This window comes from Mobula birostris, chromosome 5 (assembly GCF_030028105.1).
Source record: "Mobula birostris isolate sMobBir1 chromosome 5, sMobBir1.hap1, whole genome shotgun sequence".
Taxonomy (NCBI): domain Eukaryota; kingdom Metazoa; phylum Chordata; class Chondrichthyes; order Myliobatiformes; family Myliobatidae; genus Mobula; species Mobula birostris.
In genome coordinates, this window is record NC_092374.1 from 178,434,612 (window position 1) to 178,457,571 (window position 22,960).

Below are 22,960 nucleotides of genomic sequence, written 5' to 3' on the forward strand. Positions count from 1 at the left end.
CAAAAGTGGTTTCTCTGACAGTGAATGGCGGGTGTTTGGAATGCACTGCTGGGGGTGGTGGTAGATACTGATACAACAGGGATATTTAGAAGTCTCTTAGATAGGCACGTGGATGTAATAAAAATAAAGGGTTTGATGCAGTGCTAGGAGGAAAGATTAAGACTGATCACGCAGTACATTTTTATTGGTCAAAACAACATCATGGGCTAAAGGGACTGTACTGTGCTCTACTGTTCCATGAAACACAAGTGTAGAAATATTGCTGAACTGCTCTCCGATCATGCAGCATTCACTTAATACCATCTCTGACAATGCAACCCATTCTCAGCACAGCACCCTCCCCCCCCCCCAGGGTGCAGACATGCAATGCTACACCATTGCCCCACTACCAAGTATTTGACCATGCACTGCTCCCTCTGCACAACAGTGCAGCTCACCAATGCCACAGTGCTCCCCTAGCACTGCACCTTTGACACTGCATCACTCTCTCAGCAATGGTCTTTCAGATAATTCACTTCTGAATGTGAATCAGTGTCATTGCAGCAATGGTGGAGTCCATCACTCCAGAAGTATAGTACTTCCCTGTAATTATCAATTTGGATTAGACCAGGTGAAAATGTCCTTCAATGGAATTAGTCCCAAATCTATGTAGCCAGACCAATCATCTCCCTGCAATCAAGGGGCAAAAAGCATTCTGATCCATCTGTGCATGTTCAAAATTTTTGGCATTGATTTCTCAGCTCTTTTCTGTCTTCCCCAATCTACCTCTTCATATTTCAATTTGTAACAGCAGTTAGCCATAGAGAGACTGGCCCTTCAGCCTGCTGAGTCTGTGCCAACCCACTTCCTACATTTCACTCTCTCCACATTTTCATGGACTCCTCCCCCTCCCCCCAGATTTTCATACTCACTCACACACTAGGAGGAACTTACAACTGTTAGCTAACCTAACAAGGAACACAAGGGACATTTCTTGGATGGGGAAGGAAACAGGAACATCTGGCAGAAACCAATGTGGTCACAGATTTTGCAACCAAAGCACAATGAGGAGAGGAAGTTGAGTTACACAAGGCACCTAATCCAGAGAATTCAGATTTGCTCGTTCTCCCTTAACCCCCTGGAATTCTTCCTGGGTGGTTTGGTTTCCTCCCTCATCCCAATGATGCACAGGTAGCTGCATTAATTGTCAACTGTAAATTGCCGCTAGTGTCTGGGTGATGGGCAGAATCTGAGCAGAAGACTGTGATAACATGGGGAGAATGAAATAAAAATATAGGACTAGTAAAACTTGTTGCTTGTTAGGCAGTGTGGACACTGGGCTGGATAGCCTGTTTCTGTGCTGTGTAACTTTGTTGATGTTTTGCTTTTCAAACAGGCATTCAGCTTAGTTGTATCAGTTGGTTCTTTTTGCACAATTAGACTGTTAACTCCCTGTTGTTTTCTTGCGCACAGACGTAGACTTATATGGCACAGAACTAGATCCTTTGACCCACCAAGTTTATGCTGGCTATCAACCACCCATTTGCTCAAATTCTACACTGATCCTATTTTGTTTGTCACATATTTCAATAATTTCCCCCAATTCCCACACATTAGAGACAACTTACAGCAGCCAATTTACCTCCTACCCTGTTTTGCCTTTAGAATGAGGAGAGAAAAGTGAAGCACTTGAGGGAACCTTGTGGGGTCACAGAAGTGTAAGAGGTTTCTTCTTTTATGTTACTGCAAAGGCTAATTGAAATGGCTTCTTTGTTATGTTAACTGCTGAGGAAGTTCTCCCGCTAGCAGCTTGTTTGGGTTATGTTATTGATGGGAGAGCAAACAAAACAATTGGAATGGATGTTGGTTTTTCTAGTGTGTCTGTAAGTTATTGTGATGCGTGGGAGTTTGGGGAGAAGGCACGATAGAGAGAGAGAGAATGGACAAGGTGCTGTGAGCCGGTTAACGGGGTCGGACCCCGAGCAGGAGTCCGAGGTCCAGGATCTTCGGTGAGGAGAGGAGATGGAGACAAACTCATGCGGTGCTTCTGATCGACCACTGTCATTGGTCCCAGGCGGCAGGTGGAGCTGGTCAGAGGGGATCGAATGGTGAAGAGAAGATCGTTACCAGAGCACTAACTGTGTGCACAAAGAGACTGAACTTTGATAAGTGTGGCGCCTTTTATTTTCCTTTTATATTTTATCTCTATTAATTACATAGTTCCAGTAATATCTATAAACTGTAATTCATTTAATGATATATGGTGTATTGTCTGTTATTTGGCAGGGTGGGGTACGTCACAAGCATCCACACAAATTTAGTTACCCAGTTTGGCGGGGCCGAGGGCTGTTTCCCTAGACGACTGCAAGTTGAGCGAACCTGAGGCTGGCCAGGGGGCAAACATTTAATATCCCCTGTTCACTGGAGTTTTCGACCTTGCCTTTCTCTGTATCTCTCTTGTACTCTGTATCCTCACTTGTCAGGTGTCATTTAACTTGCAAGAATTTCTGCCAATCTACTTTTGTGACATCCCCGCCTATACTATTCTGATCAAACTTCTACCAATTTAGGACAGGATATCGGTTGTGCTTGAAACCTGGAAAGTATGGCACACTGAGGAAGGGGGAAGAATGTGGCAGGGTGGGTTGTGGGAAAGGGACTGCAATAGGAGGAAGAACACCCGAAGGATGGTGAAGGGAGAACCCACTGGGGAGTGCAAGAGCACAGGGAGGGAAAGTCATGGCCATACAGCATGAAACAGGCCATTCAGTCCACCATGTCCATATCAACCAGGGAGTACCCTTCCTTATTAAACTAATCTTCCAACAAATTGTTCCTTTGTCTTCTACAGCTGGGAGATTCAAGTGTTTGTCCAGACACAAATTCAATGATTCTGCTTCCACAACTAACTGGCAATATGTTCCAGATACTCACCGCTCTCTGGATGAAAAGGTTTTCATCTGAATCTTTTCCCTATCACCCAAGTCGATTACCTCTATAAATACCTGTGACACAAGGAGTAGAGTCTTGTACTCGATCTATACTCAATGTAATTTCAGGACCCCTCTAAACAGCCTCTGTCCCGGGGAGAACAAACCCAGCCTCTCCAGCCTCTTCTCATAAATCAAACGTTCTAGGATGCATCTCTTCTCCATCCTCTATACTCTTCGCACATCCTTCTTGTAGTGTGGAACCGCACGCAGACTCCAACTGAGTGGGGTAACTCAAGAGGGAGGAGAGGGCACATAGTGTAGTCGACAGGGTATGTGGGAGAGAAGGGATGCATGAAGGAACGTGGGAGAGCGTACGGGGTGGGGAAGGGTTGGGGAAAGCGTGCGGGGTTAGAGAGCGCTTGGGCGGGACGGGAGCGCGTGCACGAATAAAGAACGCGCACGTAGGAAAAGGACAGGGTGGGGTGTAAGCAAGTGAGGAAGTGGGGGTTGGGAGAGGGATAGGTGCAGCTTGGGGAGCAATGAGTTTGCAAGGAAGTCCGCACTGGCGTCTGGCAGTGTATTGTACAGAAGTGTAATCCTAGTTGTCCAGGAGCGAGGGCGCAAGAGACGAGATCCGGAGAATCGAGTGCATAGAGACACGTGAATAAGCAGTCGCTAGAATTTAGAGCAGAAACCAAAATTCTGGGGGATCTCGTGTGGAGGGAAGTGGTCAGTTGACGTTTTGGAATCTTATCTCTACTCTCAGCCCTTCACATAGCCGGCTACCTGCCCTTTACCCTTCCAGTCTAGATGAAGTACTTTGACCCAAAACGTCGTCTGTGCATTTCCCTTCATAGATGCTGCCTGACCCGTTGAGTTCTTGCATCAGTTTTGTTTTCCAGCAGGGATTCCCAGCCTGGGGTCCATGGCCCCCTTGCTTAATTATATTGGTCGATGGAATTAAAAAAGATTGGGAACCCCTGTTGTATACAGCGACTGGAGACGGTTTGTGGTGATCATCTCCCGGGAGGGTCCTGGAAACCTGCCCAGAGATGTGTCAGTGACTGGGTGTTGCTGCCTGCGCCTCTCTGTCGCGGTCTGCATGTGCCCACATCCTTACTGGAAGTGGTTCGGCTCCGCATCCTCCACTGCACATCCTGTGCCTGGCCGGCTGTCTACCGGCCCGCCTCCCTCCCTCCCTCCCTCCCCCGCTCCCCCCCTCCCCCTCCTCCCCACTCCAGAGCAGCGGCGGGCTGGTTATTTCTGCAGGAAGATTTTTAGTTACAGGAGTTCTTACTGGCTGCTCCTTGTAGCAGGCACTATTTATCCCCGAACTGCCTCCGTGAATCTTATCTGCGCCCGCAGCAGTTTATTGACCAACGAGTAGATTTGTCGAGGTGAGGAGACACCGCAATGGAGAGTTGGAACGGACTGGGATCTCTCCTTTTCACCATATTGTCTCTCTGCTGTGTTGCGGGAAGCCAGGCAGGTAAGGCGAGGGTGTGTGATGGTTTTAAAGGTCTGGAGCTGCGCTTTGGAAACTCACCCCTAATCTTCTAGAGATCCCAGACGTGCCCCCATTAGACTGGAGAACTGGTGCATCACACTCATGTGTCCTACAGAAGAAATCCAAGATACTGGGGAATTTTTGGAGTCTATAAGTTCGGGATAAAATTATACTGAAAATGTTCAAGTGGCGTTTGAGATCTGTCGCGGGTTCCAAAAGATCTTTTTTCTCTGTGAACTTTAACGGCAGTAGGCAGGCCAACATAAGGTGCATTACCGCCACCTACTGAGTTGGGGTGTGTAATGAAGAGACAGGAATTATATCCACGAAATCACCCCGCCCGCTCCCCCCCCCCGCCACACACACACACCATCACCAAGAAAACCTCAAACAATATCAAAAAGTCTGATGCTCATCACAATGAAAGTCAATGCTCACTTAAACACATTAGATGGCAGTGGTATCCTAACAAACTTTCCATGTTTACCTGTGTGCCAAAGATCGCAATTTAGCAATGAGAAGTTTCCTTTCCACCTCTTAGGAGCTGCATTCAAACAATATATGCTGCACTGTTTCTTGACAAATACACTCACTGCAGATGCCAATATCATGCATATTATTCAACTTAGTATGTCCAATATGTAAATGTGTAAGTAAGACTTCTCTCCTTTTATATCCATCTCCCAGTTGAGTTCCCACCATCCTCTGAATTTTATATAAAAGCCGTTGTTTTATTCCTTTATCCCAAATGAAAAGGTACTTCACCCATTTCTCCCAGTAATAGTAGAATTTGGGAGATTTAATAGTACCACAACATAATCCAGATGCTTGAGATTGAACTTTATCTCGGGTCTTTAAGACCACTGGTGAGGCAACACATCCATAATCAAATACAGATTAAAGCAATATACATTTACTTCAGTGACCTCCTACTCACACCCAACTAAGCAACTGAGCACGTTAACGACATTTCTCTGGAATTTTATTCACATGCACTATGCATGTTAGCCTTGTATCCATCTACATACCAACTACAAACATAAAGCTTCACCAGTATCTCTTGTTTAAGTGATGTAATGTAAAGCTTGAGATCATGTGTGGGTGTAATGTTCCTTTCAGTAAAACAAAATTTAGACTGCCCAAGAGAAAATTTAAACACACACCGACATCACCAGTCTTTCTACTTCATTAATAGCTGCCTGCATTTTCCTAACTATTTAATTTATGTCCTTGCCTCTCTTCCACACTGCAGCATTCCTTCATCAGCATATAATGATCTGGAAATATCTAAGCCAACAATTAAGAAGATACCATTAATCATAATAAAAAGGAGTGGGGTCCCATTCTCTATTTCATACTCCTCAAAAAAAGGTGTTTCTACCCTAACTTGTATCTCCTTATCATTTAAAACATCTACCACTTATTGCCATCTTTTCCAGGTTAAGCAGCAACCCTTGTGTCCATAACAAATAAGCTCTCTCTAGATCAAAGAAAACTGCCACCACTGGTTCTTTATTAACTTGGGCCTTAAAAATATCAAATTCCAAACTTAATACCAAGTCCATCATCATTCTTTCTACGAAATCCAGATGGGTATACAGCCTATAGGAAGCCTTGTGATAACTATTTGTTCCGTTACCTTACATACATGTGAAATTAGCAAAGTAGGTCTATATAATAATAAGTACTTTATTGATTACAAGAGGGGAAATCTTTCATTACAGTAGCAGCATTTAAAAACACACAGCAGTGTGCAGACTAACTAGCAATAACGTACAGCATAATAACATACCAATGTTCAATAAAATGCAATAATAATGTATGAAATAATAAAGCAGGGACTAATGTACTAGGATGCGTGTTCTGTCACAATGAGATGAATTGTTGTATATGCTTCAAAGTTGCTGGTGAATGCAGCAGGCTAAGCAGCATCTGTAGGAAGAGGTGCAGTCAACGTTTCAGGCCGAGATCCTTCGTCAGGACTAACTGAAGGAAGAGTGAGTAAGGGATTTGAAAGTGGGAGGGGGAGAGGGAGATCCAAAATGATAGGAGAAGACAGGAGGGGGAGGGATAGAGCCAAGAGCTGGACAGGTGATAGGCAAAAGGGGATACGAGAGGATCATGGGACAGGAGGTCCGGGAAGAAAGACAAGGAGGCGGGGGGGACCCAGAGGATGGGCAAGAGGTATATTCAGAGGGACAGAGGGAGAAAAAGGAGAGTGAGAGGAAGAATGTGTGCATAAAAATAAGTAACAGATGGGGTACGAGGGGGAGGTGGGGCCTTAGCGGAAGTTAGAGAAGTCGATGTTCATGCCATCAGGTTGGAGGCTACCCAGACGGAATATAAGGTGTTGTTCCTCCAACCTGAGTGTGGCTTCATCTTTACAGTAGAGGAAGCCGTGGATAGACATGTCAGAATGGGAATGGGATGTGGAATTAAAATGTGTGGCCACTGGGAGATCCTGCTTTCTCTGGTGGACAGAGCGTAGATGTTCAGCAAAGCGGTCTCCCAGTCTGCGTCGGGTCTCGCCAATATATAAAAGGCCACACCGGGAGCACCAGACGCAGTATATCACCCCAGTCGACTCACAGGTGAAGTGTTGCCTCACCTGGAAGGACTGTTTGGGGCCCTGAATGGTGGTAAGGGAGGAAGTGTAAGGGCATGTGTAGCACTTGTTCCGCTTGCACAGATAAGTGCCAGGAGGGGATCAGTGGGGAGGGATGGGGGGGACGAATGGACAAGGGAGTTGTGTAGGGAGCGATCCCTGCGGAATGCAGGGGGGGGGGTGGAGGGAAAGATGTGCTTAGTGGTGGGATCCCGTTGGAGGTGGCGGAAGTTACGGAGAATAATATGTTGGACCCGGAGGCTGGTGGGGTGGTAGGTGAGGACCAGGGGAACCCTGTTCCTAGTGGGGTGGCGGGAGGATGGAGTGAGAGCAGATGTACGTGAAATGGGGGAGATGAGTTTAAGAGCTGAGTTGATAGTGGAGGAAGGGAAGCCCCTTTCTTTAAAAAAGGAAGACATCTCCATCATCCTAGAATGAAAAGCCTCATCCTGAGAGCAGATGCGGCGGAGACGGAGGAATTGCGAGAAGGGGATGGCGTTTTTGCAAGAGACAGGGTGAGAAGAGGAATAGTCCAGATAGCTGTGAGAGTCAGTAGGCTTATAGTAGACATCAGTGGATAAGCTGTCTCCAGAGACAGAGACAGAAAGATCTAGAAAGGGGAGGGAGGTGTCGGAAATGGACCAGGTATACTTGAGGGCAGGGTGAAAGTTGGAGGCAAAGTTAATAAAGTCAACGAGTTCTGCATGCGTGCAGGAAGCAGCGCCAATGCAGTCGTCGATGTAGCGAAGGAAAAGTGGGGGACAGATACCAGCACGGAACATAGATTGTTCCACAAAGCCAAAAAAAAGGCAGGCATAGCTAGGACCCATACGGGTGCCCATAGCTACACCTTTAGTTTGGAGGAAGTGGGAGGAGCCAAAGGAGAAATTATTAAGAGTAAGAACTAATTCCGCTAGACGGAGCAGAGTGGTGGTAGAGGGGAACTGATTAGGTCTGGAATCCAAAAAGAAGCGTAGAGCTTTGAGACCTTCCTGATGGGGGATGGAAGTATATAACGACTGGACATCCATGGTGAAAATAAAGCGGTGGGGGCCAGGGAACTTAAAATCATCGAAAAGTTTAAGAGCGTGAGAAGTGTCACGAACATAGGCCGGAAGGGATTGAACAAGGGGTGATAAAACCGTGTCGAGGTATGCAGAAACAAGTTCGGTGGGGCAGGAGCAAGCTGAGACAATAGGTCGGCCAGGACAGGCAGGTTTGTGGATCTTGGGTAGGAGGTAGAAACGGGAAGTGCGGGGTGTGGGAACTATAAGGTTGGTAGCAGTGGATGGGAGATTCCCTGAGCGGATAAAGTCGGTGATGGTGTGGGAGACAATGGCCTGGTGCTCCTTAGTGGGGTCACGATCGAGGGGTAAATAAGAGGAGGTATCCGCGAGTTGTCGCTGTGCCTCGGCAAGGTAGAGGTCAGTACGCCAGACTACAACAGCACCCCCCTTATCGGCGGGTTTAATAATAAGGTTAGGATTAGTGCGGAGGGAGTGGAGAGCAGAACGTTCCGAAGGAGTGAGGTTGGAATGGGAACAAGGTGCGGTGAAGACGAGACGGTTGATGTCCCGTCGGCAGTTAGCGATAAAGAGATCCAGAGCAGGCAGAAGGCCAGAGCGGGGTGTCCATGAAGAAGAGGAGGGTTGAAGACGGGAGAAGGGGTCATCGGTGGGGGTGGAAGAGTCCTTGCCGAAGAAGTAGGCTCGGAGACATAGACGGCGGAAGAAAAGTTCTGCATCATGGCGAACACGGAACTCGCTGAGATGTGGGCGAAGGGGGACAAACGTGAGGATCCGGGTCCAACATATTATTCTCCGTAACTTCTGCCACCTCCAACGGGATCCCACCACTAAGCACATCTTTCCCTCCCCCCCCCCCGCCGCATTCCGCAGGGATCGCTCCCTACACAACTCCCTTGTCCATTCGTCCCCCCCATCCCTCCCCACTGATCTCCCTCCTGGCATTTATCCGTGTAAGCGGAACAAGTGCTACACATGCCCTTACACTTCCTCCCTTACCATCATTCAGGGCCCCAAACAGTCCTTCCAGGTGAGGCAACACTTCACCTGTGAGTCGACTGGGGTGATATATTGCGTCTGGTGCTCCCGATGTGGCCTTTTATATATTGGCGAGACCCGACGCAGACTGGGAGACCGCTTTGCTGAACACCTACGCTCTGTCCGCCAGAGAAAGCAGGATCTCCCAGTGGCCACACATTTTAATTCCACATTCCATTCCCATTCTGACATGTCTATCCACGGCCTCCTCTACTGTAAAGATGAAGCCACACTCAGGTTGGAGGAACAACACCTTATATTCTGTCTGGGTAGCCTCCAACCTGATGGCATGAACATCGACTTCTCTAACTTCCGCTAAGGCCCCACCTCCCCCTCGTACCCCATCTGTTATTTATTTTAATGCACACATTCTTCCTCTCACTCTCCTTTTTCTCCCTCTGTCCCTCTGAATATACCTCTTGCCCATCCTCTGGGTCCCCCCCCCCCCTTGTCTTTCTTCCCAGACCTCCTGTCCCATGATCCTCTCCATATCCTCTTTTGCCTATCACCTGTCCAGCTCTTGGCTATATCCCTCCCCCTCCTGTCTTCTCCTATCATTTTGGATCTCCCCCTCCCCCTCCTACTTTCAAATCCCTTACTCACTCTTCCTTCAGTTAGTCCTGATGAAGGGTCTCGGCCTGAAATGTGGACTGCACCTCTTCCTACAGATGCTGCCTGGCCTGCTGCATTCACCAGCAACTTTGATGTGTGTTGCTTGAATTTCCAACATCTGCAGAATTCCTGTTGTTTGTTGTATATGCTTATTGCATTTGGTAGGAAAGATTTTCTGTAGCAATCCTTATGATGGCTGAGCTGAATGAGTATATTCAAAAAGGTGCTCCACTACTTATTCCGTAGGTAATGGAGAGGATGTTCCAGATTGTCCATAATGGATAACAGTTTGTTTTATGACCTCCTCTCCACCATTTAGTCAAACGAGTCTGGACTGTAGCCAAGGCCGGATCCAGCCTTTTTGATGAGTTTATTTAGTCTTTTTGCATCACCAGCTCCAATGCTGCTCCCCCAACAAAAAGCAGCAAAGAAGACTTGCTACAACAGACTGGTAAAAGATCTACAATATCCTGCTACACACGTTGAAGGATCTCAGCTTCCCTAAATTTCAACCACAATTGACTCATAATCAACCCCAAACTCCAAAAGTCTACTGTATATGCTATCCCAGTTTTGGCAAATGTAGACACTCCTCCATTGCCCATTTTCCGATCATGGCTTATGTTAACATAACTTTGTATTTTGAGACTGACAGGATTTCAACCAGGTTTCCTGTACACATGACGTCAAGTTTATTTGGTAAATCTGCAATAAATTTCTTATCCTCTTGACCACTAGCTAACAGGCTTCTAGAATTCCATTGTAAGATTAAATGCCATTAACAACTCTCTTTTGAAATGTGAACATTTTTACTCCTTGAAAGGCATCATTAATAGCTTCTAGTATTTTATGTCAATGTTTTTCTTCTGCTTTTCACATAATTTTAATATTTGTCCTATTTCAGTTTGTGCTGTACAATTTACCACATCTGCCATGACAGTTTATCAACAATTAGAGAATCCTTTGTTATACAATTATGTACTTTACACAATGCCATTAAACTACAAGAGGTGATTGATAAGTTCGTGGCCTCAGGTTGCAGGAGTCAGTTTTAGAATACCTAGCACATTTATTTTTCCTACATTTACACACTTAGTCCAACAGTCGTGGAACATACGGATCCCTTCAGTGTAGAAGCCTGTTGGGCCTCCAGAAAGTGGTCCACGGCACGAGTTATTGATAAGCTCATGGCCTGAGGTAGAAGGAGATATTATTAACTTCAAACTTTCTGCATTTTCACTCAAAGAGTTGAACTGCACGTGCATGCAACAAGAGCTGTATAACCCATCTCCTTCTACCTAAGGCCACAATCTTAACAATCACCCCTGCTGTGGACCACCTGGAGGTCCAAGACGCTCTCGTTACATGCACGTGCAGTTCAACTCTTTGAGTGATAATGCAGAAAGTTTGAAGTTAATAAATCCGCTCCTTCTCCCTTAAGCCACGAAGTTATCAATCACCCCTGCTGTGGACCACTTCTACAAAGAAGGGATCTGTATGCTCCACGACCGCTGGACTATGTGTGTACATGTAGAAGAGGACTATGTTGAAAAATAAATGTGCTCGGTTTTCTAAAATTGACTCCTTCTACCTTAGGCCATGAACTTGTCAATCACACCTTGTATCTGCATTCTGGATATTAATAGATCCCATTGATACTGTCTTCTATATTTTCTGCAGAGCCTCTGCATATGATATACCTATTTCCACCTGAAAATGCTGCCACTTCCACAACATTATGCAGGACATCTTGGATAATCAGAGCTACATTTTCCTCCACAGTTGCTACAAATCCTTAGTTACTGTGATTGATTTATATTGGAAGCAGATCCACATTCAAACCTCAACAAAACCTTAAACTCTTCCTTCCTTCTTTTATTTAAATCCTATCTACTGCCTTCATCACTGGAAGATAAGCCTCTACAATCTTCAATAAGCTATTTATTTTTCCATTTCCCAGAAATCTGCCATTTGACCTCCTCCAGTCGCTACCTCTGAGATCCCCGTCACTTCCTGCCATCTCTACCCCCTTCCTGTCTGAGAGAAAACTCCCAACAGTGGGCTTAGTCCATTGTTCCAACCCCAATCAGCTTAATTAGCTTGGTGGATGACTTGCGAGCGTACGCAAACCTTCCCAGCCCCTCAAATGCCCAAAGATGACAGCCGCATCACCTTAACACAGACATCACACTACAACAATTAATCTAATCTTAACTGCACCATTAAGACAGTCTGTTACACGTCACCAAGGAAATAGATTTTGTTCAACCCAAAGACCTTGCCTTCCTTTCTTTTTCAATGTCTTTATTAATTTCATAGAATATAAACATAACATAGTGTACGGGGTCTTTCTTTTGTTACATTTAAAATGGCGACTTTGTTATGTTAATCTGGGGAATGCGGCTTTGTTGTGCTTTAACGCTGAAGAGAGTTTGCGCTAGCAGTTTGTTTTACTTTAAATTGAGATAGCAGCCTTCTATTAGCCAATGGGTGGTTATGTATCGTTTTGTTTTCGGATACCATGCTGTATTTGAATGACTGTGGACGGAGTTTTGGCAGGGAGTCGGAGGAGAGACGAGGAGGACGGAGGAGAGACGGGGGGTGGTCGGAGGAGAGATGGGGGGGTTGTGGAGAGACGGGGAGGACAGCGGACATGTGGAGAGGCTCCGGTCGATCACTCCGGGTGGTCCCAAGCCGTGAGTCGACGGAATTCGGGTGGTCGTCAGGAATCGATTGAGCTCCAACGATAGCGCACGAAGAACGTGGACTTTGATAAGTGTTGGCGCCTTATTTTTCTATTACTTTCCTCTCTGTATCAAATGTATATTAATGTCATAGAATTAGTAATATCTATAAAGTGTACTTGTTAAAATTTACTGGGTGTGCTGGCTGATGATTGATGTTGTGATTGATTCGGGCGGCGACCAACCGTGTGGGGAGTGTTGAGGCGGGTGCTGGGCTGGATTTCCCCTAGACATACACGAGCTAATATAACTGAATTTTACAATAGCAATAATACAACATTGTTGGGAATACATTGTTATACTTAAGATGGGTAATTATAAAACCAAATAGTATTTCATTGACAAAATTCCCAATCATGTAGGATACCAATGAATAACACAGGTCAAAAAAAATTATCTAAACAAAAATCATGAAAAAGGAAAAAAAATAAAAACAAACCTCCACCCCCCAAAAAAAATAATCCAAACAGAATTAATCAACTAAACTAAAAAAGACATGGGCAATTTTAACAACGTAAAAATGGAAGAAAAGAAAACCTTAGTGTCGATGACTCCGTTCCTCTCAACCAACACTACAGAGAAGTAAAATAAGTTTGGAAATGGTCAAATTACATCATATGAAAATGCTGAATAAATGGCCTCCAAGTTTTTTCAAATTTAATGGAAGGGTCATAAACCACACTTCTAATTTTTTCCAAATTTAAACACAACATGGTTTGTGAAAACCAGTGAAATACAGTAGGAGGGTTAATCTCTTTCTAATTCAGCAAAATGGATGTTCTAGCCATTAAATAAAGAAATGCAATCATCTGATGAGCTGAAGAGGTTAAATGATTTGAGCCTATCATTGGTAATCCAAAAATAGCAGTAATTGGGTGAGGTTGTAAGTCTGTATTCAAAACCATTGAAATAATATCAAAAATATCTTTCCAATATTTTTCCAACAAAGGACATGACCAAAACACGTGAGTTAAAGAAGCTATCTTGGAATGACATCTATCACATTTTGGATTAATATAAGAATAATAACGAGATAGTTTATCTTTGGACATATGAGCCCTATGCACTACTTTAAACTGTATCAACACATATAGAGAATGAATTAACCAATTGAAGAATTTTTCCCATTTTTCAATTGGTATAGTAATCTTAAATTCTCTTTCCCAATCAGTTTTAATTTCATTGGAAACATCAGGACATAAATTCATAATTAGGTTCTAAATAATTGCTACAACATTTTTCTGAGACAGATTTAGATCTAAAATTTTTTCTAAAATATCCATTGGATATAAATGTGGAAAATTAGGAGAAACAGTAATTATAAAGTTTCTGATCTGTAGGTATCTAAAAAAGTGAGATCTAGGTAAATTATATTCATTGGAAAGTTGATCAAAGGACATGAAACAATTATCCAAAAATAAATCACGAAAACGTACTATACCTTTGATTTTCCAATCAAAGTAACTTGGTCCATAGTGGAAGGTTGAAAAAGGAAATTAGATATAATAGGGCTTGCTAAAATAAATTGATTGAACCCAAAAAATCTTTGGAATTGAAACCATATACATAAAGTATGCTTAACCATTGGATTATTCATTTGTTTATACAATGTAGAAGAAATAAAAGGAAGCAAAGTTCCTAAAACCGAACCCAAAGAAGACCCTTGTAATGAATTACATACAAGATTTACCCAATGTGGACTTGAAGTTGCATCCAAATCTCGTAACCAAAATTTTAAGTATCGGATATTAATTGCCCAATAATAAAATCTAAAATTCGGGAGGGTGAGCCTCCCCTCTTTTTTAGATTTCTGTAAATACCTTTTACCTAGCCTAGGATTTTTTTTCTGCCATATATATGAGGAAATTTTTGAATCAACATTATCAAAAAAAGATTTTGGGGTAAAAATTGGAACCGATTGAAATACATATAGAAATTTAGGCAAAATAATCATCTTAATAGCATTAATCCGACCAATCAAAGACAAAGCTGTTGGTGACCATTTAGTAAACAAGAGTTTAATCTGATCAATTAAAGGTAAAAAATTAGCTTTAAATAAATCTCGCCCTCCTCATTGGTCCGCATGCCTGTAATGGACCAAATGGCCTGTCTTTGTGTGGTCTGGCTATACGATGTTAAGAACTTTACTCTCATTCGTCAAAAATGATGCTTGCTCGATTGTGACAATATCTTGACCAAACGTATGGTGTTTTCCCTGAATGTAGTCATTAACTGAGGAAACGCAGCTGCTAATCTGTAAACATCAAGATCCTTTGAAGTATTTTGTGATGTCCTGTTTGGCTTTTGGTGACATTAGTTGAGAGCTCCTATGAATGTTGTGTGGGGGAGGTAACTTGCTAATTAGAGCCATGGTTTACCTGCAGAGGCAGACAGGGTCTCCACCTAACCTAACACCTCTCCCAATGCACTGTTCCCTCAGAGGCTTAAGTATCAAGCGGGGCAGAAATGTGACGATCTTTAGTGTGGGAGGTGAGCGTGTGACCCACAAAACCACAGCTGGGACACCAATTCAAGATGGTTGGTGTAGCAGCTGGCAAAACTGTGAGATCGGGGGTCAGCTTCCACTGCTGTCAGTAAGGAGTTTGTATGTTCTCCCCGTAACCTTGTTACTTTCCTCCGGATGCTGTGCTTTGCCCCCATTGTCCAAAAATGTATGATTTAGGATTAGTGAGTTGTGGCCATGCTATGTGGACACTAGGAATGCAGGAACACTTACCGGATGCTCAACAGCTGTTTTAATTTGATGCAATCTGCATTCAAAGGTTCAAAAGGACATTTAATGTCAGAGAAATATTACAATATACATCCTGAAATGCTTTTTCTTTGCACCTATCCACGAAAACAGAGGAGTGCCCCAAAGAATGAACAACAGTTAAATGTCAGAACCCCAAAGTCCCCCTCAGCTCCCCTCCTTCCCGCACATCAGCGGCAGCAAGCAACAATCCCCCCTTCCCCCCACCGGCAAAAAAAATCTGCACCCACCACCGTGCACTCGAGCGTGAACAAGACAACAGTAAAGACAAAGACTTGCAGTGCAGTACTCCAAAGACTACATTGTTCACCCAGCATTTGACATACCACAGGCTCTCTCTCTCCCTAATAAAGGAGAAATGCTGTCTCTGTTTCACGGCGAGAGGGGAGATATAACAAACAACTCACTAGTTTACGACATTAAAAGTCCCGTTGCGTTTTATTTTTACGAGCTCTGAGCCCAAAGATCTCAGGTCTCTGGGCACACAGCCGTAGATCTTCCGACTCTCCTGACGACACACGGATCTCCTGCCGTGACACCGACTTTCGATCCGCCGCTCTCCAGAGCCCTGAGATCCTAGGCCTCTAAAGACAAGCTGAAATCTTAGGCTGGAGCCCTTGGCGTGCCGAACCGCGGCCAGTTGTGAAACTCGAGAATGGGTCCCTCTCCCACAAAGAACCATAGTCAGCAAGTAACTGCAGGTCAGGGTCTTCAAAAGGACCCTGAAAGGGAAAAATAAGATATATTAAAGATGGAAATACTGTAGAGCTGTTTCCGAAGAGGCAAACAAAGGAGTCACCGTTAGGCGCCATATTTTCCTATGTTTGAAAGTGTATGTGTAACCCAGGTTAATTAAACCCAAAGACGTAATGTTAGAAAGTTCCACCTGCGGAGGGATGAAAATGAAGTTTACCAAAGAGAACTTGGAAAAAAAAAATGCTGTGCGAGAACAAGGCGTGGCTGACGCAGGCACGGGAGGAGAGAGAAACGCAGAAACGATTAGAAGCTGAAGACACTAACTGTTAAGAGTGGAATTATTAGTGCGTAGCTTTACCCTAGTAACTCGACAATCTCAGGGTGAAACCCCTGCAGAAGAGACAATAGTGATCAAAGATTTATTGAAGCTATGGCTATAACATGCAGCAGCAAAAACGGTACAATATCAGCAGAGGCGAGTGTCCAAGATCTCTACCGTGTAACTGGACATTAGTTTTATAAAATCATACCAAGGGATTCGGTCAAGTTTTTGTGCAAGTTTGTGAATTGACTTGCCGTGGATGATAAACTATATTAGTCCAATGAGCCAAGAAAGAAGATGGTGAGCTACTCAAGATTCAATGAGCCAGCGCAGGAACGAAATGTGTAATGACGCAAAGGATTTAATATGGTTGGATGTGTAAATTCATTTTCATTCAAAGAATCCAAATTAGATTTTCTGAAAGAACTGATTATTTACAAAGACTTTGATAAGTCGCTGAATGAGATTTACTTTGTTTAAAAGTTCTAAAGTTGCAGAATTACGAAAGGGATTAAACCGTATATATAACTTTTGAATTTCAGTTTAAACTTGTAGATACACTGGAACTGAAACTGAAGTTAATTATAATACTTAAAAATGGGAATTATGTTTGGTTTTCTAACTAACTAGGGATAAGTAAAAAGGAAAAGGTTGTCCGTAAACTTTTAAATAGGGAACTACACTAGATCTAATTAGTTCGAGAAATTAGAGTCATAAAGGAATCTCACTGATTCTAATTAAAAAGGAATTTGTTTTGGTTTGATATCTGAGATTTAGAACCTAAACAGAACGTTGGAATTTTGAATTGTTCTTGCTCATGTAAATAGTTTGTACATATTGTTGTTTTCATATAAACAGAACTTATCTCCAGAAGTATGTGGTTTCTATTCACTGCCTCCTTCCGATACCTAGAAGCTTCTGATGGCCTACTAGCACCCAGTGTAGTACTATGTAATTTGATTTTCTCAACGAGTGCAGCGACTAGTCGCACACAATAAGACAGGTGCTACAGTGGTGTTACATATGTGGTAAATGAAGCTTCATTTTAAAAATATTTTATTTGCTTTATTCACTCATGGACGTGGATTCACAAAGTGAACCACTGTTTAGTTCCCCAACCCAAGATGTCCTTGAGAAGGTGGCTGGTTGCTGCCTTTTTGAACTGGTGCTGTACTCGAGCTGTGGATATATCCACAATGGTGTTCAGGTCCAGATAGTACTAAGTCTATGCTCTCTCAATTTTGGACAAGCCCTCAGTTAGTCAGTGTCAAGAGTGGTTGCTACATCCTCACAGCACAGAAGCAGGCACTTAGACCCAACAGGTCCATGTCAGCCAAGATTACCATCCAACTTGGCTCATTTGACTCATATCCCTCTAAACATTTCCTATCTGTGTACCTATCCAAGCATCTTCAATAGTGATACCCAAGTTGCTCAATAGTTTGGAGGATTGGGACCCTTCATTTTCTGTCCCCACTGCAGTTGGGTTCTTCTATCCAGAGCTGCTTAGGATTTATACCTGGCTGATGCAGTGAGGCCTGTTTTAGTGTTGGTGGTTCCACGTGGATGGGGAGCCAATCACAGGGGTGAGGTGGGTGCCTAATTTGTGTGCCTGTGCATTAATTTGGGCAAGTGGAGAGTCTTCCACCAGAGTTTTGCCTTATAAATGGAGGGCATCCTTAGATATTTTCTCACACTCCTCTCTCACTCTCTTCTTTTTTTCAGTCTCCCACAGCTTGACATATTTCTACCTCCATTCGATAAACATTCCTGAGCTGCCATACATCTCCATGGTTGGGATGTTGGATGACCTGCAGATATGCTACTATGACAGCACCATCCAGAGGGTAGAAGCCAAGCGACAGTGGATCATGGACGGCTTTTCAGCTAACGACTGGAAAAACCAGAAAGAGATCCCGGACGCAATTAAAAAGTTACTTCCTCCTAATCTGACTCCATTCGCCTCGATGCTTGGTACGTGTCTTTTGATTTCCGCTGTTCTTCGAGGCTCACAGTGACTTGCACACTGAAAACACGTTGACCTTTCAATGGACCAAAGTAGGTTGTATCAGTTTTAAAATTCCTATCCTTGGTTTCAAATCTTTCAAGGGTTATATGCCTTCCCGACATCCTCTAACACATATTTACCTTCAATTAAAAGCATTCCATCTGTATCCCACATTTGCAAGAGAAATTTTGCCCTTCAAAAAAAACTGAGAATCTATTTCTGAGAACCCAGTGCTCATTCCACACCGATCTCCTCCGAGAAATAATGAGAATCAGACCCACTGCCTCTCTGGCTTCGCACGGGTCAAGCAAACATAAGTTAATATAAAGTAAAATTCAAATATATTACGTGTAATTTGCATGTGTACAAAAACATAATGATACTTATGCAAATTGGGAGAAAAATCATGAGAAGTAATGTTGGGGTTTTTCAGCTTGGTTCAAGAACCTGATGGCAGTGGAGGGAAAGGTGCTAAACCTTGAGGTGTGGGTTTTCTGGCTACTGTAACTCATGCTTGATGGCAGCATGGGGAAGAGGACACGGCCCTGATGGTGGTTGTCCCTGCTGAAGAATGTCACCTTCACTGGTAAATGTCCTCCATCGGAGAGAGTTTCAATACTAGGACGTGATTTCTATAAATTTGTCAGAGTTTTCAATGACATGCTGAATCTCCTTAGACTTCTAAGCAAAGATGTTGGTGTGCTACCTTCTCCACACACTGATATGCAGTACACAGTCCTTCATCATGACCCCTGCATTATATCATGCAATGATATACACTCTGTACAGATCACCCCCTCCACCAACAATATTCCACTGTGCCACACTCTCATGCTCACGTTCATTACTGATCCTGTCATGTGTACCACACACTGCATGCAGAACACTGTGATCCCATGCTCTTTGCCATTGCTTTGTGTGCTTCATGGTAAATTGCTAAATTGATTTGTTATTGTCGTATCTGCTAAGGTCCAGTGAAAAACTTCGTTTTGCACACCATCTGTACATGTCATTTCGTTAACACAGTACATTGAGGTGCAAGAGGAAGCAATAACAGAATGGAGAATGAATTGTTACAGTCATAGAGAAAGTGCAATGAAAGCAGACCATAAGGTGTAAAACCATAATATGGGTGTTTGTGAGGTCAGGATTTCATATTATTGTACCAGGGGATTATACATAGACTGATAACAGCAGGATAAAAGCTGCCCTTGACCCCGGTGATATATGTTTTCAGGCTTTTGTATCTTCTGCTCTATGGGATGGGGAAGAAGAGAGAATGTCATCGAACACAGAAGAGCGCAACAGTGTTGTGCTGAACCGGCTAAAAAGCTAATCAAAAACACCCAAACACTAATCTGTCCTACCTACACCACATCCATATACATCCATCCTCCTTATATCAATGTACCTATCCAAATGTCTCTTAAAGTCCTTTAATGTATTTGCCTCTACCACTGTACTAGGCATCCATGACTCTGAGTAAAGAAAAGACTTACCCCTCAGATCCGTCTTGAACCAACACCTCTCACCTTCTATGCATGTCCTCTGGTGTTAGACATTTCAACCCTGGGAAACGGATGCTCTCTAATCATGTCTCTGTTTAACCTCTATCAGAAGGTTGTCTTATCTTTTCATCCCCGTCCTTCTTTCTAACCAGGAACATACTTTTCCTGTACTCTAGAAATTGATATTTAAACACACTCCACATGTCTATTGTAGATTTGCCAGAGAAAAAGTGTTCTCAATTAACGCTTCTTAGTACCTGCCTAATGCCCTTATAATTTGCCCCACCCCAATTTAAAGCTGGTGGATGGATGGGGTCTTTGATTTTGTTGTCTGATTTACTGAAGCAGCGAGAAATGTAGATAGAATGTGCGGAGGGGGGCGCTGTGTGTGCTGATCTGTGTCCATAACTTTCTGCAGTTTCTTGTGATCATGAGCCAACCGGTGGCCTAGTGGCATCAGCACTGAACTTCTGAGCGAAGGCTCCCGAGTTCGAATCCAGCCGTCTCCCTTGCACGCTTTCCATTCATGCTGGGTTGAGCGTCGAGCTAGCAACTCGGCCTCTTTAAAAATAAGAAAGCCGGCTAAAAAAACACCATCATGACGGCGTCCCAGTGACTCCACTCGGGCTTTCTTCTTCTTCTTCTTGTGATCATGAGCAGACCTGATGCCATACCAAGCTGTGATGCCTATATTGTACATCAATAAGCATGACTGAGGGTCAAAGGGGACATGTCATATACTTCACCCTACTGAGACAGTGCACATGGTATTTACATGTTTAGCAAGACATTATGCAGGTGGGAATGGTTGAAGAATTCGAATATTCAGCCACTAACACAGATTAACCTGTTGGTCCTTTCCAGGCATCAGATACATCCAGGGGCTTCTGGGCTGCACGCAGTCTGCAAATACATTCAAAACCTTCCTCAAGATTGGCTGCCAAGATTTAGGAGAGCTCATTTGTGACTTCACTACCGGGAAGTGTATTACCACTGGTGTCCTGATGTTGGTCAATGATTATCTTCAGCAAGTTAATATTGCTGATATTCCTGAAATTTATATGCTGAACAGTAGCTGCATCCAGTATTTGAAGAAAGGTCTTCGGCTTGGCAGAGAGGAGCTTGAAAGGCAAGGCAAGTGGAACATCTGATTACATACTGTAAGCTCTGTGAGGGAACTCCTGCTTCAGACAATTGATGGACTCCTGATCTGAGATGTTCAGGGGTGTCTTGACACAAATGGATGGGATCAGCCTGATTCTGAGTTTGTGAGAGAGTTTTTGATTCAGCACAATGAGGGGACTCACAATCGAAGTGACATGACCAAATTTGGTGAGCAGTGTTCTGGTCTAAGAAGATGAGAGAGGTCCCAATCTGCGACACTGGGGGATCTCCCAATTCTGAATGGTGAGCAATGTCCTTATCTGGGGTGAAGGGTACCTCAACTGAAGGTGACTAATGATGTCCAAGTCAAGGATTGTGTTGGAACTTCTATTTAGACACAGTAACAGATCTCCCAATCCAGGACATTGAGGGCATCTCTTGATCAGGAATTTTGAAGGATCTCCCAATTAAGGCTGGTAAACTAAACTTAATTTGGGGTGATTATGGCATGATCAATCTTGGAATATGAGGTAATATTGACTTGGGACTATGGGTGACATAAAGATTGGTAACGGTGGCTGTAACCTTGATCTAGGCCTGTCAGATGAATGAAAATTACTGCTGGCTATGGTCTGCATGGACTTGAGCTGAGGAGATGATTTCGGGCAGGATAGTGATTAATGGTGAGGTAGGTCCTGGTCTGAGGCAGTAAAGAGTAAGAATCCCACTCTTGGACACTGTAACTTCCATTTGTAATGGTAAGATAATATAAGTTTGTGTTGACTTAGTGACGTTAATTCTTCATTCTTCCCTAGTTGCTCCAGAGGTTCAGGTGTTGAAAAAGAGGCCAACAGCTACTGAGGGCGAGAGTCTGTCATGCATCATCACTCCCTTCTACCCCCGTGCTATCAACGCCACTTGGCTGAAGAATGGACAGGTTGTCTCCAAGGGCTACGAGGTGACCGTGCTACCAAACTACAATGATACATACTGGATGGAACTAGTCATTGAGCTGCAGGATAATGATACGAATATCTATACCTGTCATGTCAAGCACAGCAGCCTGCCGGGGGCACTGATGGTGCAGGGAGGTAGGTCATCGTACGGTACAGAATTTGCTTCATTCTGTTGTGGTGGCTCATAAATTCATACAGTACTGAAGGAGGCCATTTGGCTCACCACATACATGCTGACCCTCTGGTGCCAGTCTATTCCAACCAGTACTTGGTCTGTACTTCGGCCTTCTCTTCCTCGATGATTCAAGTGCTTGTCAGAATTATGATATGAAAATTGATCTTTTGCACAGCAGTACAGTGCAAAGACATAAAAGGCGTATGAGCTTAGAACATGGACCAACTCATGAAATTATGATACTGTAGCTATAGGTGAGATTTACTAGCTGGAGGGAAGACTGCCAGCCCAAGGTGCGTGGATGAGAAGAGTATGTAGGTCTAGACCCAGGTGTGGATTGAAGGGAATAAGCAAAATGGCATTTTGACAGACTAGATGGGCCAAATGGACTGCTTCTGTGCTGTAGTGCTCCATGACTGAAAGATAACATAAATTATAAAATGAAGTAATTAGTGCAAAAATTGGAATAATGAGGTTGTGTTCATGGGTTCATGACTATTCATGAATGGTAGAAGAAAAGAAGATGTTTCTGATTAGTGCAACACACATAAAAGTTGCTGGTGAACGCAGCAGGCCAGGCAGCATCTCTAGGAAGAGGTGCAGTCGACGTTTCAGGCCGAGACCCTTCGTCAGGACTAACTGAAGGAAGAGTGAGAAAGGGATTTGAAAGTTGGAGGGGGAGGGGGAGATCCAAAATGATAGGAGAAGACAGGAGGGGGAGGGATAGAGCCAAGAGCTGGACAGGTGATTGGCAAAAGGGATACGAGAGGATCATGGGACAGGAGGTCCGGGAAGAAAGACAAGGAGGGCGGGGGGACCCAGAGGATGGGCAAGGGGTATATTCAGAGGGACAGAGGGAGAAAAAGGAGAGTGAGAGAAAGAATGTGTGTATAAAAATAAGTAACAGATGGGTTACGAGGGGGAGGTGGGGCATTAGCGGAAGTTAGAGAAGTCGACGTTCATGCCATCAGGTTG

The 22,960-nt window shown here is 43.9% G+C and overlaps 1 protein-coding gene across 1 annotated transcript in view; it reads left to right on the top strand.

The window, feature by feature from the left end:
- The first annotated feature begins 4,191 nt into the window (after positions 1–4,191).
- Positions 4,192–22,960, top strand: part of LOC140198075 (uncharacterized) — a 151,849-nt gene continuing 133,080 nt past the window's right edge. Inside the window, exons 1-4 of the mRNA XM_072258949.1 lie at positions 4,192–4,401; positions 17,960–18,208; positions 20,615–20,884; positions 21,670–21,945. Of these exons, the coding sequence (XP_072115050.1) occupies positions 4,326–4,401; positions 17,960–18,208; positions 20,615–20,884; positions 21,670–21,945 (871 nt within the window). The 5' untranslated portion in view covers positions 4,192–4,325. The remainder of the gene's footprint in view (positions 4,402–17,959; positions 18,209–20,614; positions 20,885–21,669; positions 21,946–22,960) is intronic.